At 33.7% G+C, this 12874-nt stretch overlaps 11 protein-coding genes and 1 pseudogene across 12 annotated transcripts, besides 1 other annotated feature; 6 read left to right on the forward strand and 6 right to left on the reverse strand.

The window, feature by feature from the left end:
* Window positions 1-12874: part of a mobile genetic element that runs on past both edges of the window.
* On the forward strand, window positions 1839-2423 carry TVAGG3_0091350 (phage tail repeat-like family; the record flags this gene model as incomplete). Its single annotated transcript, XM_051222462.1, has 1 exon — window positions 1839-2423. One exon carries the CDS (start codon window positions 1839-1841, stop codon window positions 2421-2423), a length of 585 nt encoding a protein of 194 aa, XP_051107448.1.
* Window positions 2469-2699, forward strand: TVAGG3_0091360 (uncharacterized protein; the record flags this gene model as incomplete). The annotated part of the gene is made up of 1 exon (XM_051222463.1): window positions 2469-2699. The coding sequence occupies one exon, from the start codon at window positions 2469-2471 to the stop codon at window positions 2697-2699; it is 231 nt and encodes a 76-aa protein (XP_051107449.1).
* Window positions 4457-5014, forward strand: TVAGG3_0091370 (organellar and viral DNA polymerase type B; the record flags this gene model as incomplete). Its single annotated transcript, XM_051222464.1, has 1 exon — window positions 4457-5014. The coding sequence occupies one exon, from the start codon at window positions 4457-4459 to the stop codon at window positions 5012-5014; it is 558 nt and encodes a 185-aa protein (XP_051107450.1).
* On the forward strand, window positions 5956-6366 carry TVAGG3_0091380 (organellar and viral DNA polymerase type B; the record flags this gene model as incomplete). Its single annotated transcript, XM_051222465.1, has 1 exon — window positions 5956-6366. One exon carries the CDS (start codon window positions 5956-5958, stop codon window positions 6364-6366), a length of 411 nt encoding a protein of 136 aa, XP_051107451.1.
* On the forward strand, window positions 6904-7372 carry TVAGG3_0091390 (annotated as a pseudogene). Its single transcript has one exon. A coding segment is annotated over exon 1 (469 nt).
* On the reverse strand, window positions 8153-8602 carry TVAGG3_0091400 (protein of unknown function, DUF4106 family; the record flags this gene model as incomplete). Its single annotated transcript, XM_051222466.1, has 1 exon — window positions 8153-8602. One exon carries the CDS (start codon window positions 8600-8602, stop codon window positions 8153-8155), a length of 450 nt encoding a protein of 149 aa, XP_051107452.1.
* On the reverse strand, window positions 8734-9028 carry TVAGG3_0091410 (P-loop containing nucleoside triphosphate hydrolases family; the record flags this gene model as incomplete). The annotated part of the gene is made up of 1 exon (XM_051222467.1): window positions 8734-9028. A coding segment is annotated over one exon (295 nt), but the record flags the coding sequence as incomplete, so codon positions are not given.
* On the forward strand, window positions 9065-9514 carry TVAGG3_0091420 (uncharacterized protein; the record flags this gene model as incomplete). The annotated part of the gene is made up of 1 exon (XM_051222468.1): window positions 9065-9514. The coding sequence occupies one exon, from the start codon at window positions 9065-9067 to the stop codon at window positions 9512-9514; it is 450 nt and encodes a 149-aa protein (XP_051107454.1).
* On the reverse strand, window positions 9531-9920 carry TVAGG3_0091430 (protein of unknown function, DUF4108 family; the record flags this gene model as incomplete). The annotated part of the gene is made up of 1 exon (XM_051222469.1): window positions 9531-9920. One exon carries the CDS (start codon window positions 9918-9920, stop codon window positions 9531-9533), a length of 390 nt encoding a protein of 129 aa, XP_051107455.1.
* TVAGG3_0091440 (uncharacterized protein) lies at window positions 9986-10570 on the reverse strand (the record flags this gene model as incomplete). Its single annotated transcript, XM_051222470.1, has 1 exon — window positions 9986-10570. One exon carries the CDS (start codon window positions 10568-10570, stop codon window positions 9986-9988), a length of 585 nt encoding a protein of 194 aa, XP_051107456.1.
* Window positions 10852-11221, reverse strand: TVAGG3_0091450 (uncharacterized protein; the record flags this gene model as incomplete). Its single annotated transcript, XM_051222471.1, has 1 exon — window positions 10852-11221. A coding segment is annotated over one exon (370 nt), but the record flags the coding sequence as incomplete, so codon positions are not given.
* TVAGG3_0091460 (uncharacterized protein) lies at window positions 11251-12057 on the reverse strand (the record flags this gene model as incomplete). Its single annotated transcript, XM_051222472.1, has 1 exon — window positions 11251-12057. One exon carries the CDS (start codon window positions 12055-12057, stop codon window positions 11251-11253), a length of 807 nt encoding a protein of 268 aa, XP_051107458.1.

Genomic DNA, 12874 nt, shown 5'->3' on the forward strand with positions numbered 1-12874 from the left:
GTGAAAATTTACCTGCACACAGTCACTACATAGATTTAAGTACATCTCAAGCAGGTTGGCATAAGCATAGATATTGGGATTGGTCAGGAATGACAAAAGGTAAAGGATATGATGTTAAAGACGACGTTAAGTTTGCTATAAATTGTTACTGGAGTGACACTCAGGGAGAAGGAAACCATACACATTTCGTTTCAGGATATACGCAAACAACGGGACAAAGTAAAGAATACATGCCACCTTACATGACAGTTTACGCATGGTATAGAATTGCTTAGTCGTCATTTTCAACTTCTTTAGCATATTCGTCAGGAGTTGTCTTATATTTGTTAGGAACTGTCTTTGAAAGTATACCACCTTGAACTTTGACAAGTTTGAAACGAGGTCTGACAATAGTAGTTTTATCTTCTGCTTGCAGTCTGTACATTTTGCCATGTTTGCCTAAAACTTCATAATATTCTCTTGTATACTTTCTTCTATTTTTACGAACACGAATGTGAGTACCTGTCGGGTTCCCATTGTTGTCATAGTCAATAGTATTTTCATATGGGTCGCGTTTAGGTATTTTCTATTTTTACTTTGTCGCCTTTCTTAAGTTTGAAGCCCGGCATTCTTTCTTGTTTGTCTCTTTTGACTAAATTATTAAATATATAGTCTTTTTCTAAGTCAGGGTTGTTTTTCATTTCTTCGGGGAGTGGTTTCCCAAACCTTTTTGTTTACGGCTATTGTAAATATTTAAAACTTGTCTCATCTTTTGCCATGGAGAAGTGTCTATATTTGTCGTCATATGACATTTCATTTGCTTCACCACCTTGTGGTTGGTTTAAGTCTCTTAACATTTTTATACAACCGTCAATGACACCAAGAGCAGAATGGTTTTGGTCGACGATGGAAATATTGGTTTACATTTTTTGAACGCAGATAGTTTTTACATCATCTGATTTGAAAGAACTTTCACAGTCAGATGTCAGTTTTGTTGGATGGTATTTGTCAACGAATATTGTCAAAGCTGCTAAGATATCTAAAATAGCTTTGGACTGTAATGGTATGGCTTCACAGTATCTTGTGTTTTGACCAACAAATATTAGCCAGTATGGAGGTCCATCTGTTCTAACTCTCGGAATGTTTTCCAAAATATCCATAAACCAAGCATTTGGTGTTGAACTAAAGATTTTTATCATGAGTGCTTTCTTTGTCGCTTTAGAAACATAGGGGTCCTTGTTTGGATTCGTCATTTTTTACCCTATAAGAAATGGGTTTATTGGCGCATTAGCAGGAGTTGCATCTAGATTTTTACCCGCAGTGGGAACAATAGCCAGAGGTGTATTTGGAGTTGGAAGGAAGATTTGAGTACATTAGGTATACTTAAAGAGAAAGCACAACCTATTATACAAACTGTACAGAAAGGTTGGGATGTAGCACGAGATGCAAAAATCTTATTCCAAATCCTGAAACAAGAGGAAAAGTTCAAGGATGGATGGACAATGTAGGAAGACAAGCAGGAAACTATTATAACAAAGCAAATGACTACTATAACCAAGCAGGACACTATATGGACCAAGGTGAAAGATTCTTTAACAGAGGATATAACCATGCACAACAATGGGTAAACAATAACCAACCGCAACCACCTCAAACTTGGGGAATGTAAAGTTTTTTACTGAGATGAAATGAACAATACAGCATTGAGACAAATGGGTTCAAGATGGATTTGTCGACTTCCAGCAGTTACACAACGTGTTTGTCAAGTTCTTCCTATACCTCAGGAAGTTTTAGACCGACTTAAAAACCTAAACAACCAGTTGAAAACAAACCAAACTAAAATTTTTTACTGAGATGAAATGACCGAAGAAGTTGAAACGGTAGATTTGACACCACAAACAAAAAGTTCAGAACCATTGTCAAAACCTGTCAAAGAACTTACCGATGAAGAGAAAAATTCAATAATAGAAAGTGCCAGGTCTGGAAATACAAACCCTAACTATAAAGTCACTTTTCATAGAAATGGAACGGCTAGTATCTCAAAAAAGAAACAGACTCTCACAAATAAAATATTGAAGTCTGAAGGAGCTTTCGAGACAACAGATGGAAAAGTTTACTTCACTGACCAACAGTTCATTATAGAACATCTCATTGACTTAGAGTCGAAATATTCTAAACTTTACAACAAACACAAAAAGTTGGAAGGAAAACAAAAACAAATGGCATATGATATTTATGAAGATGTTGACGACACAACTGTTCCTGCAGGTGAGGTAAAGTCAGAGGAACCGAAAAGTGACGAAAAACCGATAGAAGAAGAGAAACCAAAAACTGAAGATAAACCAAAACCAAAGTTTAGTTTGGAAACTAAACCAAGTCAACCTTCATTAGCTGGTATGGGTTGGCGTCAAAGACTTATGGCAGCAGGCGGTTATGTAAAGTAAAGAAAAAAACATTTTTTTATTTTTATAAAAATGCCCCCATATAGAATGGATAGAAAATCTGCTAGAATAAAAGCAGAGTTGCAAAGATATGGTTGGAGAGTTTCGAAGAATTTTAAATATAGGAAGGGAAGACCCATAAAAGTCTATGACAAACTGGCTGGTCTTCGCTACGAAATGGATTTGGAAACAGCACGTGCCAATTATCCAAACAGACTAGAGAGGTTAGAAGAAGAACGTCTTATGGACATGCCTTTCGATGTGTTAAACATTGCATGAAATAAAAAATTTATTTTAAAAAAGTGACATTTTTTAATTTTATTTGAAATGTACGCTGAGTTTGTTGGAGAAGACCGTTGGGAAACTTGTTTGTTAGATGAGAAATATGAAATGGCATACCATTTTAAAACAATATAGTTTTACATATATTAAATGCTTCAGGTTGAAAAACAAAGAACAAAAGTAGCAGATACAAAACCGTTAGACTATATCTTTACAAATGCTGGTAGGACTATTTCAATGAAGAAATTTCATCCCGAATATACAGGTTTGACTATCCAATTCGTTGGCTTCAAAGTCCTTCAGATGCAAAGGCAATAGGATTTAGAAGAGTTTTGTTTTCAAATAGAACTAACGCATTTATGTTCGCAGTATATTTTCATGGGCAGTATAAAGGTTCTGATGGTCTAATAGACAAATTTGACGAAATGAGAATCTTTACAGTTCGTTCAGACGAAAGTCTTGAGAAACTCTAAATGACTTTCAAACTCAAATGAACAAATATTATTGGAATTTCAAGAAAAATACGACTCTTTACTAAATGGAACATACTATCTGAAACTAGAATATGACAAGATGAACTCCACCGTTTCATTTCAAAAGATTGAAATTAACCCTCCAAGAGATACAGAGTTTTTATTTTGGGAGGTAGACAAACGTTCTTGGGCACAATTTCTTCGGTTACTAAACCAGAACGAACCATTACCACCAGATGGTCCATTTCAATTTATACTTCCACCAGCAGATTTGACAGTTTATAGAAACGTGTTTGACTCAAAATGTTATGTGTCATGCAAGTTTCAGTTCAAGCAACAATAGTTTTCTATGTATTGGTAAGGACTTTTATGACTTTGCTTCTAAATTCTACGAACCACCTAGTAACAGTTTCTCTGACTTTCAAGTTTGGTTCACAACAAATGGTGTGCAACATATTATTCCATTGTACTATGACTTTTATCTCGAATTGTCTTTCATATATAACTACGGAAAAGTGCTGAAAAAGTATTGAAAAATACTTTTAGGTGAAGAGGTGAGATCTCACCTGTTTTCTCACCCTCATGAATTTGTCAAAACTTCTTCGTAATGAGTGTAAAGGACCCAAAAATAATGTTTAGGGTAGAAGGTTAGATCTAACCTGTTTTCTAACCTGTTTTCTAACCTCTTGAATTTTGTATTATTCTTCACAAAATGCTTGTTTTGAGGTCGAGCCACTTTTGGCTCCATCGTATTCTTTCAACCAAAACTCATGAATTCAGCAAAAATATAATTTAGGGTAGAAGGTTAGATCTAACCTCTTTTCTACCCTCATTTCTACCCTCTTGAATTTTCATGAATTTTCCCGAAATAAAAAATAAAGTTAGTTTTTTTAAAAAAATATTTTTTATTTTTATTGTAAGAACATGTTAGCAACAACAGCACCAAACTCTTTAGTTATGAATCCAACATCTATGTTAGTAGAAATGAAAAGCTTCATTCCTTCTTCATATACTTTTGAAACAGAAATCCAGAAGATAAAGCAAGAACTTTTAACATCTAATTTAAACTGTAGTGCGAAAGATGAAACAAATGAACAGTATCTTTATGAAATGCAGGACATTATTGACCATTTGCCTAAACTACCTGAAATTCAGCAACAAAAACTAACCATTCCTGAATTCGATGAAATAGAAGTCAAAGCAACTGACTCAGTAGAAATAAAGAAGTTCATACGAAAGGTAAACTATGAGTTTCTAGGATTTCATTGCAACCATAAGGTTATGGACAAAGATTGCGACATGGTATATAAGAACATCTCTGACCTTTACAAAACCCGGGAGTTTAAGACCTACGACAACTTTGTTTCGTTAGTTGCTGAATGTGTATGGCAGATAAGAGATAAAGATAGAAGAGGTAAGGTATGGAATGAACAGATAAGACCAACTGCTTCAGATTTAAAGAAAACCATTGACGCTTTAGTTGTTTTAGCAGGTAAGGTTTCAGAATATAACGCTAAAATGAACCCGCAATGTTCAAAATGTAAGGCAGCAATTAGGAAATATAACTACTCCGTCAAAGAGATAGAACGTATGAGAAACGACTATGCAGACTTAAAGAAAGAAGCAGAGAAACCAGCAGAAGATAAAATGGACATGTTAGAATTTCTGAACAAAAACTATCCAACTGCTGACGATTTCCTTCTATCTGACGTCAAGAAGAAGTATAAAGAAACTTTCGGCATAGTTAAAACATTCGATATCCTCAGCGAAGAAATAGAGGCTACAAAACTGTTTAGGATTTCAAATATACATCGTACAATTCATGTAAAACGCTTATAAAATAACTGAGGTGAGAAAACAGGTGAGAAAACGGGTGAGATCTCACCTCTTCACCTAAACTTTATTTTTACTGAATTCAGCAACAAAATTCTGAGTAAAATAATTTTTAGGGCTTGTGTCAAACCGTTGAGTTTTCACAAAATTTAAAAAATAACGTTTACCATGTAAAACGCTTATAAAATAACTGAGGTGAGAAAACAGGTGAGAAAACGGGTGAGATCTCACCTCTTCACCTAAAATATATTTTTGTCTGATTTAAGCTCATTACGAAGAAGTCTTGACAAAACATATACGTTCATGTTTGACAAAACATGTACGATGAAATCATGACAAAACATGTACGATGAAGAAGTCTTGACAAAACATTTACGAAGAAGTCTTGACAAAACATTTACGAAGAAATCATGAAAATTCATGAGGGTAGAAAACAGGTTAGATCTAACCTTCTACCCTAAAATATATTTTTACTGAAAAATGACCAAAAATCTGAGTAAAATGGCATAAGATTGCTACCCTCGGAAACAGTGAAGAACAGCGAGTACGTATGAAAATCGTGAAATTTCTCTAGACCGGATTTTACCGGCCTTGCCTAAAACACATGAAAATCGTGAAGAACAGCGAGTAGGGAAAAAAACCTGGTCTTGCATAAAACTCATGAAAATCGTGAATTTCCTTAAGACAGAAAAAATAAAATTAGTTTTTTATAAAATATTTTTTTTATTTTGTATGTAAGAACAGAAATGACAAACACTGAGTTTGAAACAGTTAAAAAGATAGACAATGACACCAAATTGGTTAGAATAGGTGATTTAAACGTAAGATACTCAAAGAAATACAACAAATATTCTTTGTCAGACATTATATCTCCATTTGGAAAGAAAACATGGCATTGGGTTGGAATTGCTTCTACTCAGAAAATTTTGACAAGAAATCCTGAGCTTATGATATCGGTAAGATTCTATGGAACTACAGCATATCTTATAGACAAAAGTCTTATACCAATAGTTTTGTTATGGTTAGACCCAGTTGTTGGATATAACTTCATAACATATGGTTCGTTCGACTCAGAACGTTGCAGTGAAGGCTTACTTTACATCGTTCAGAAACCGAAGGACTTCAATACAAAGAGATATAAGATAGGAAGAACATATAATATAACTCAAAGATATGACAGTACAGTCAATAGAGTCAAGGTTGTGTTTGTTAACGATATGAGAGCTGCTGAAACAGAACTACTTGAAAAGTTTGAGAAAATGTATGGTGCTCCCACGAAAGGTAAAGAAACGTTTGAAGTAGATGAGATAGATAAAGCTATAAAATTATTTGACGAAGTTGCTGAAAAATACATGTAAAAATAACGTTTACCATGTAAAACGCTTGTGAAAAAAACAGGTGAAAAATTAGGTGAAAAAACAGGTGAGATCTAACCTTCTACCCTAAAATATATTTTTGCTGAATTCAGCACAAAAATCTGAGTAAAATGGCATAAGATTGCTATCCTCGAAAAACCGAGGATAGAGATTCCGTACGAAAATCATGAAGAACAGCGAGTACGTAAGAAACCTTAGTCGCCAAAACTCATGAAAACAGTGAAATTTCTCTAGACCGACTTTTTCCCTACTCGCCAAAACTCTATGAAAACAGTGAAATTTCTCTAGACCGGATTTTACCGGCCTTGCCTAAAACACATGAAAATCGTGAAGAACAGCGAGTAGGGAAAAAAACCTGGTCTTGCATAAAACTCTATGAAAATCGTGAGTTTCCTTAAGACAGAAAAAATAAAGTTAGTTTTATTTTTATTTATTTTTTTATTTTGTATGTAAAGACAGATATGTCAACAACAGAGAACACAACAACTGCTATCGTTCATGAAGCTATAAATGAAGAATATGAGTACATACAGTTTAACAAACAACTCCGTCTCATTCGTTCGGTCAAAGACGATATGTACCAAATGCAAAGTATTTTGACAGCATGTTTTGCTCCAGATACTAAGCTTCCTAAAGACTGGTTTAGGAACCAAAGCACCAAAGAACTTTTGAGCGAAGCACAGCGAGACATACTTTTTTCTGAAAACAGTGAAGAACAGCGAGTAGGTAAAAAACCCCAGTCGCCAAAACTCTATGAAAATCGTGAAAAATTGCCAAACGGTTTAAGAGGATATTATGTACATAGACTTCTTGTAAATGCTGTTGCAATGTGGGCTTCGCCTCGTTATGCTTGGTATATTTACAGACTTCTTGACGAAATTCATAGACAAGAACGTGAAGAGCTAGAGAACAAGCTTGAAGCAAAAGACAAAAGCATTCAGAAAAGAATACCACGTTCGGTACCAAAAGGAAAGGAAAAGAACTATAAGTATATGATTTATACTGAAGAGATGGAAAATGAAGAAGACAGAGATATGGTTATGTTGCATTTAGTCAGAAGAAACAACAAAAGCTTTTACGACCTTGCTAAGATTTACAAATCTGACAGAAATTGGTTCTATCGCGAAAACTTACCGATTTCAATGACCCCAAATGAAGATGTGAAACAAATAGTTCAAGATACGTTACCTCAAACACACTATGATATTAAAGGTTGTACAATTCTTACCTTCAAAGAAGATTTGCCATTGTTAAAGGAAAAAATAACAGAGTATTTTGACAACTTCAAACAAGTAGAGTAGATGAGCCATTTATTTTTCAAGCTTGACTTCAGATGGCTCAGGTAGCTCTATAAAGTAAATTGCCTCGTCAAATCCTTCTGGCATACCGAGTCCTTCCTTCCGACAGAAAAATATTTTCCCGACAACTGGAAAAAGTTTTTCCTTCCGACAGAAAAAATTTTTCCATCCGACAAGAAAAAATTTTCCAGTTGTCCGTCCGTAAACCATTCAAATTTTCGAAAATTGAGAACTTTTTGGTCGAACTTCAGAAAAAAATTTTCCATCCGACAGGAAAAATTTTTCCATCCGACAGGAAAAAAATTTTCCTTCCAACAGGAAAAGTTCTTCCATCCGACAGGAAAAATTTTTCCATCCGACAGGACACAAACGGATGACTGACGTTCCTCTTCCTGAATGCCTTCCAAAGCCAGAAGAACCGACAGCCCCAGCACCACAACAGACTTACTAAGACTAAACACTTAGATTTTTCAAGCTTGACTTTTTACAATTTGAACTTTGTTCGCATAGATATGAATTCTGAAAGAAGTATGAGGGTCTTGTATGACTTTGTACTTCTCCCATAGTTCATGTCTGTCAAACTTACCTGCCATGGACTCTTTCATAAGTTCCATGAAATCGTCTTCGGACAATCCGGGGAAAAGTACAATGTCAGTAAGTATTCTCTTTACATCCTTACTTAAACTCTTTGCTGTCTGTACACAAATGACAACTGAGATGTTAAAGTGTCTGAGCTTCTTAAGAATTCGACACATATCTTGTTCTCTATTCTTTAACAAAGGATGAGAGGCGAAATCATCTAAGATAAGAAGACATCTATGAGGGTAGGTCTTCCAATCGTAAGATTGCAATTTCTTCGAAATGTATTCTATCTCTTTCTGTTTGTTTCTGAAGTTTTTCTTCTCTAATATTCTCTGCATTTCCTCATTAGGTTCTTTAAACTTAGAATTTATATACTCATTTATAGCATTATACTTCAAAACTCTTCTTTGGTACTTCTTTATCCAATCTAACAACTCAGTATCCTTTATACATACTAACTTAGACTTCTTTATAATATCTTTGAACGAATTGACGGTTTGGTCAAATTGACCAGAAGTACTACAAATGACAACTAACTCATAGAATGGGTTCTTCTCATCTAGTTCTTGTTGTTGTGCAGCCATTTTAAGATAAGTGAAAGTCTTACCCGACCCAGGTGGTGCAATTAGACCTGTTATACCATTCTGAGCAAATAAGAACTTGTCATGTATAGGTTTTATCTGAGCATTTTCTAACTTCCTCTTGTTCTTGTTTAAAACATTCTCAAATTTCTTGTCAATGTCAGCAAACTTTTTTTCTAACATATTTTTAGAAAAATTAAAATTTTTATCTTTTAGAAAATGTCTAGCGATTTCGCTATCTATATTCGAGACAAGCTTTTTGACAGCAAAACATCTGTCGACCATAAAATCTTACATAGTGTAAACAAGAAAGGTGAATTTGTTCTAAAGTTCTGTTTCTGGGAATATGACAAGAACCATAAAACATTAGGCAGAGAAGTCTTTAAGTTTGTCAATGACAGACTTGTTGACAGAGATGACGCCTCTTGGAAAGATGAAGTCCAACAAAAGTTCTTAGAATGCAAAGAAGACACATGCGCTGTTCTTGAAGATGAAATAGGAAACAGAATAGATGAGCTATTAAAGGACAAAGAACTTTTACAGAAATATGGTTCGGAGAAATTTGACATAACTCCACCAGAGAAGAAGAAGAGAGAAAAGAAAGAGAAGAAAGTAGAAGAGAAGAAAGAACCTGAACCAGTTCCAGAGAAAAAGAAATTTGACATGTAAAAATAAAATTTTATTTTTAGAACATTTCTGGGTCAATGTCAATGTTCTCTTCCTCTTTAGGAGTAAACACTGGCTTAGACTCTAAAATCTTTTTACCCAATTTACCTTGAACTTCAACTATCTTAGACTCATAATATTCATAGTCGTCTGCTTTCTTTGGTTCATAAGGTATAACAAGTTTGTATGCTTTGCCTTCTTTAAGGTTTGAGAACCTTCTGTCAAAATTTTCTTTGACTGCTAACAAACCTTCTATGTCTAAGTCTTCAAATTTCGCACCATTTTTAGTCACAATAGCAAACTTAACTGGTTCGATGTTCCAAACTTTGCTGAATGAAGACTTTTCAAAATGGTAGAAGTAAACATTCAAATATGTGAATGGGTCTAGTTCTTCTTTAAGTCCTGACATGTACTTGTTTACTGAGATGAATTTTGCCATCTTTTCTATCGGATAAAAAAATATTTTTTTTAAATTTACTCATAAAAAATTTTCTTTGTATATACACCATTCTGTACGTCTAAAAGACTTTTGACATTTGCCAAGAATGTTCGTTTAGAAGCTGCCATATAACCATATTCTTGACAATATTGTTTATACGAATCGTACAATGACCTTTCATCTAAACACTCAAAGTCAGTTTCATCTAAGAACAGTTCATATACACTCTTGTTTGCTTCTAACAATGTTTGTCTCTCTTCGGTATGTGGAATTTGTCTTGGATTGAACTTAGAAATATCTAATGTCATAAAATATGAGAACAAGTGGTTGTAAAAGTCAGATGTCAAAGTTTCTGCTAAGTCGTCAAAATATTCTGTATCTTGCATATGAGAATCTGACGTTCTGACAACTACATATCTTCTGTCAGAACTTTCTAACTTCATCGGAACAACATTGTTTGAAACCATAATGAAGTTTGCAACATTTTCACAAACTCTTTGGTCTTTATATTTTCTTTCAACAACTCCAACTTTGTCTGTTATAAGACTCTTCAAAGCATCTGAGTTTAAAACTTTTGTTGTATCTATACTTTGAAGTTCGTTACATACTATAAGTTTCATATTCTCTATTGAGGAGTTAAACTTGCCACAGATGTTTTCTAAGTTTGTCATATTCGGATTCGAATAACCTTCTAACAGTTTGCACAAAATATCTGTAAAGAATGTGTTCTTACCAGTTCCTTGTTTTCCAATTATAATGAGAGCAGTTTCATTTTTAGCACTTGGATGTTGTAAGATGTTTGCAAACCAACATAAGATATACTCATAAACCTTTTCGTTTCCATTGCATATAATTTCTTTGACATGGTCTAACCAAGCTTCTATAATATTTTCTTTCCATTCTACTTGTTCATATTTATATCCAGTGAAGATAGAATAGAAGTTTGGAGAAGGTGTATAAAACTTTATACCTCGAACTGAAAAATCTTCTAACTTTGACAATAAGATATCCCAAGCATCTAACATCTTCATGCCAACTTGTACGACTTTTATTTTCTTAAGTTTCTGTCTACATTCTTGTTCTGAAACTATTGTTGCTCTTGGTTTGTTAAAGACAACATCCCATTCTTTCATGACATAACATTCTGGGGCAGAGTCGACATAAATGACTAAACGTTTCAAATTCTCGACTGCTTTGTTATAGTCTCTAAATGGACACATATTTCTGAATGCTTGGAAGTCATAAAAATCTGAAACATCTATTCTGTACATTTTTATAAAAATAAAAAAATAATATTTTTTTATTCTTGACTTTGTTGTTGCATTTGTTGCATTTGTTGCATTTGTTGTTCTTGAGCTATTTGTTGTTGAAGTTGTTCTTGTAATACAATACTTTCACCAGTTGCATCTTCCAATTCGAAACTTTCTGCCGTCATTGACAAATACATAGGACATAAAAGTTTTACAGGAACAAAGTTTGCGTCAACTAATGTCAACGTTATACTTGCCAAAGTGTTTGAGTTCACTAAGGTTGAAAATTCTGCATTCGAATGAACAATAGGCAAACCAGCAGAGAAAGTATTGTTTATACGCATAAGTATTTTTTGGTCATAATAGTTTCTGTCGACATTCGAATAACACTTTGAACCTAAGTTTGAAACAATATATAAGATTGGTGTGCTTAATGTCAATGGAATAGACATTCCTTGTATGACACCTTTTCCTGTTATAGGAAACTGTTGGTAGTAAAAACCAGAAATAAGTTTTGTATTATAGCTCATATTGTTTATAGTAAACTCAGTCGGACATCCAAACATAATGAAACCTGCTCTAGTTGCAGCACATGTTACACCCGTCCTTAAAGTATTAAATAAGTCAACAAAACCTGTTGGTGGTATATCTGAGTAAGTATCTTCAAAGGAGTATTTTTTACCATTCACAACAATAAAGTCTTCTGGTGTCAAAAGAGCAAAACAGGCTTTAGTCGTCATTGTGTTTAAGGTTAGTTTACAATATCGTCCTTGAGGACTTTGTAAGTTTGTTGTTATAGAATTATATGACTCAGGGTTTTTAGTCGTAATAGTATAAACCATTATATCTTCTGCCATTTATATATATTTAAAAGTTTTTCTGAAAGTGGAGAAGAACTTCATCTAAACTAGTGATGCGAAAAATTCCCAAACATATGGGGTTTCTCATATCCCGTCCCCTATCGTTTCCCCAATTCAATTTTTTTTTGGAATTTTATTTTTTTTCCCGCCCATTTGAATTAAAAATGGGCGATTTTCGTTAATGTGATTGAAATATCATAAAATTAATACGTATTTTAGCTAATAATTCTATTTTTATACAATATTCTCTCATTAAATCAACATTTTTTTCTAATTTTAATTTTTAATTTTTAATTTCTTCATAATTTTAGCGATTTATGCTCATTATTAGCAAATAAATAATATATATAATATACTTATTTCATTTTATTCAGATAGGTCTTTGGGATTGGGATACCTTGTCCAAATTCAGAGGAAGTTTGAGAGGTTGGGATGGGGTAGCCCATATTCAATTATCCCAAGTGTACTCCACGAATTTAAAATTATATTATATTATTGATGACATATCTAAATTTATAGATAAAAATTTCAATGCGTACACAATTTTTTTTGAGAAAATTCTTTTTTTTTACTTATTTTCATTCATAAAAGCTCACGTGAACTTAATTAACAACTGAGACATTTCCTATGAAATCATTTAATGCCGTCAAAATAGACATGTCTAAGCTGTTTTGAGTGACTTTCGCTCGATGTCTGATGCAATATCAGACATCGAGCGAAAGTCTCTCATATTGGCAACACATCCATACGATCAATACTATAGCTACGAATTACAAGCCTGTTTGGGCAATTTTTGGCCGAGTTCTGATTTTTC

This window comes from Trichomonas vaginalis, chromosome IV (assembly GCF_026262505.1).
Source record: "Trichomonas vaginalis G3 chromosome IV, whole genome shotgun sequence".
NCBI lineage: Eukaryota > Parabasalia > Trichomonadida > Trichomonadidae > Trichomonas > Trichomonas vaginalis.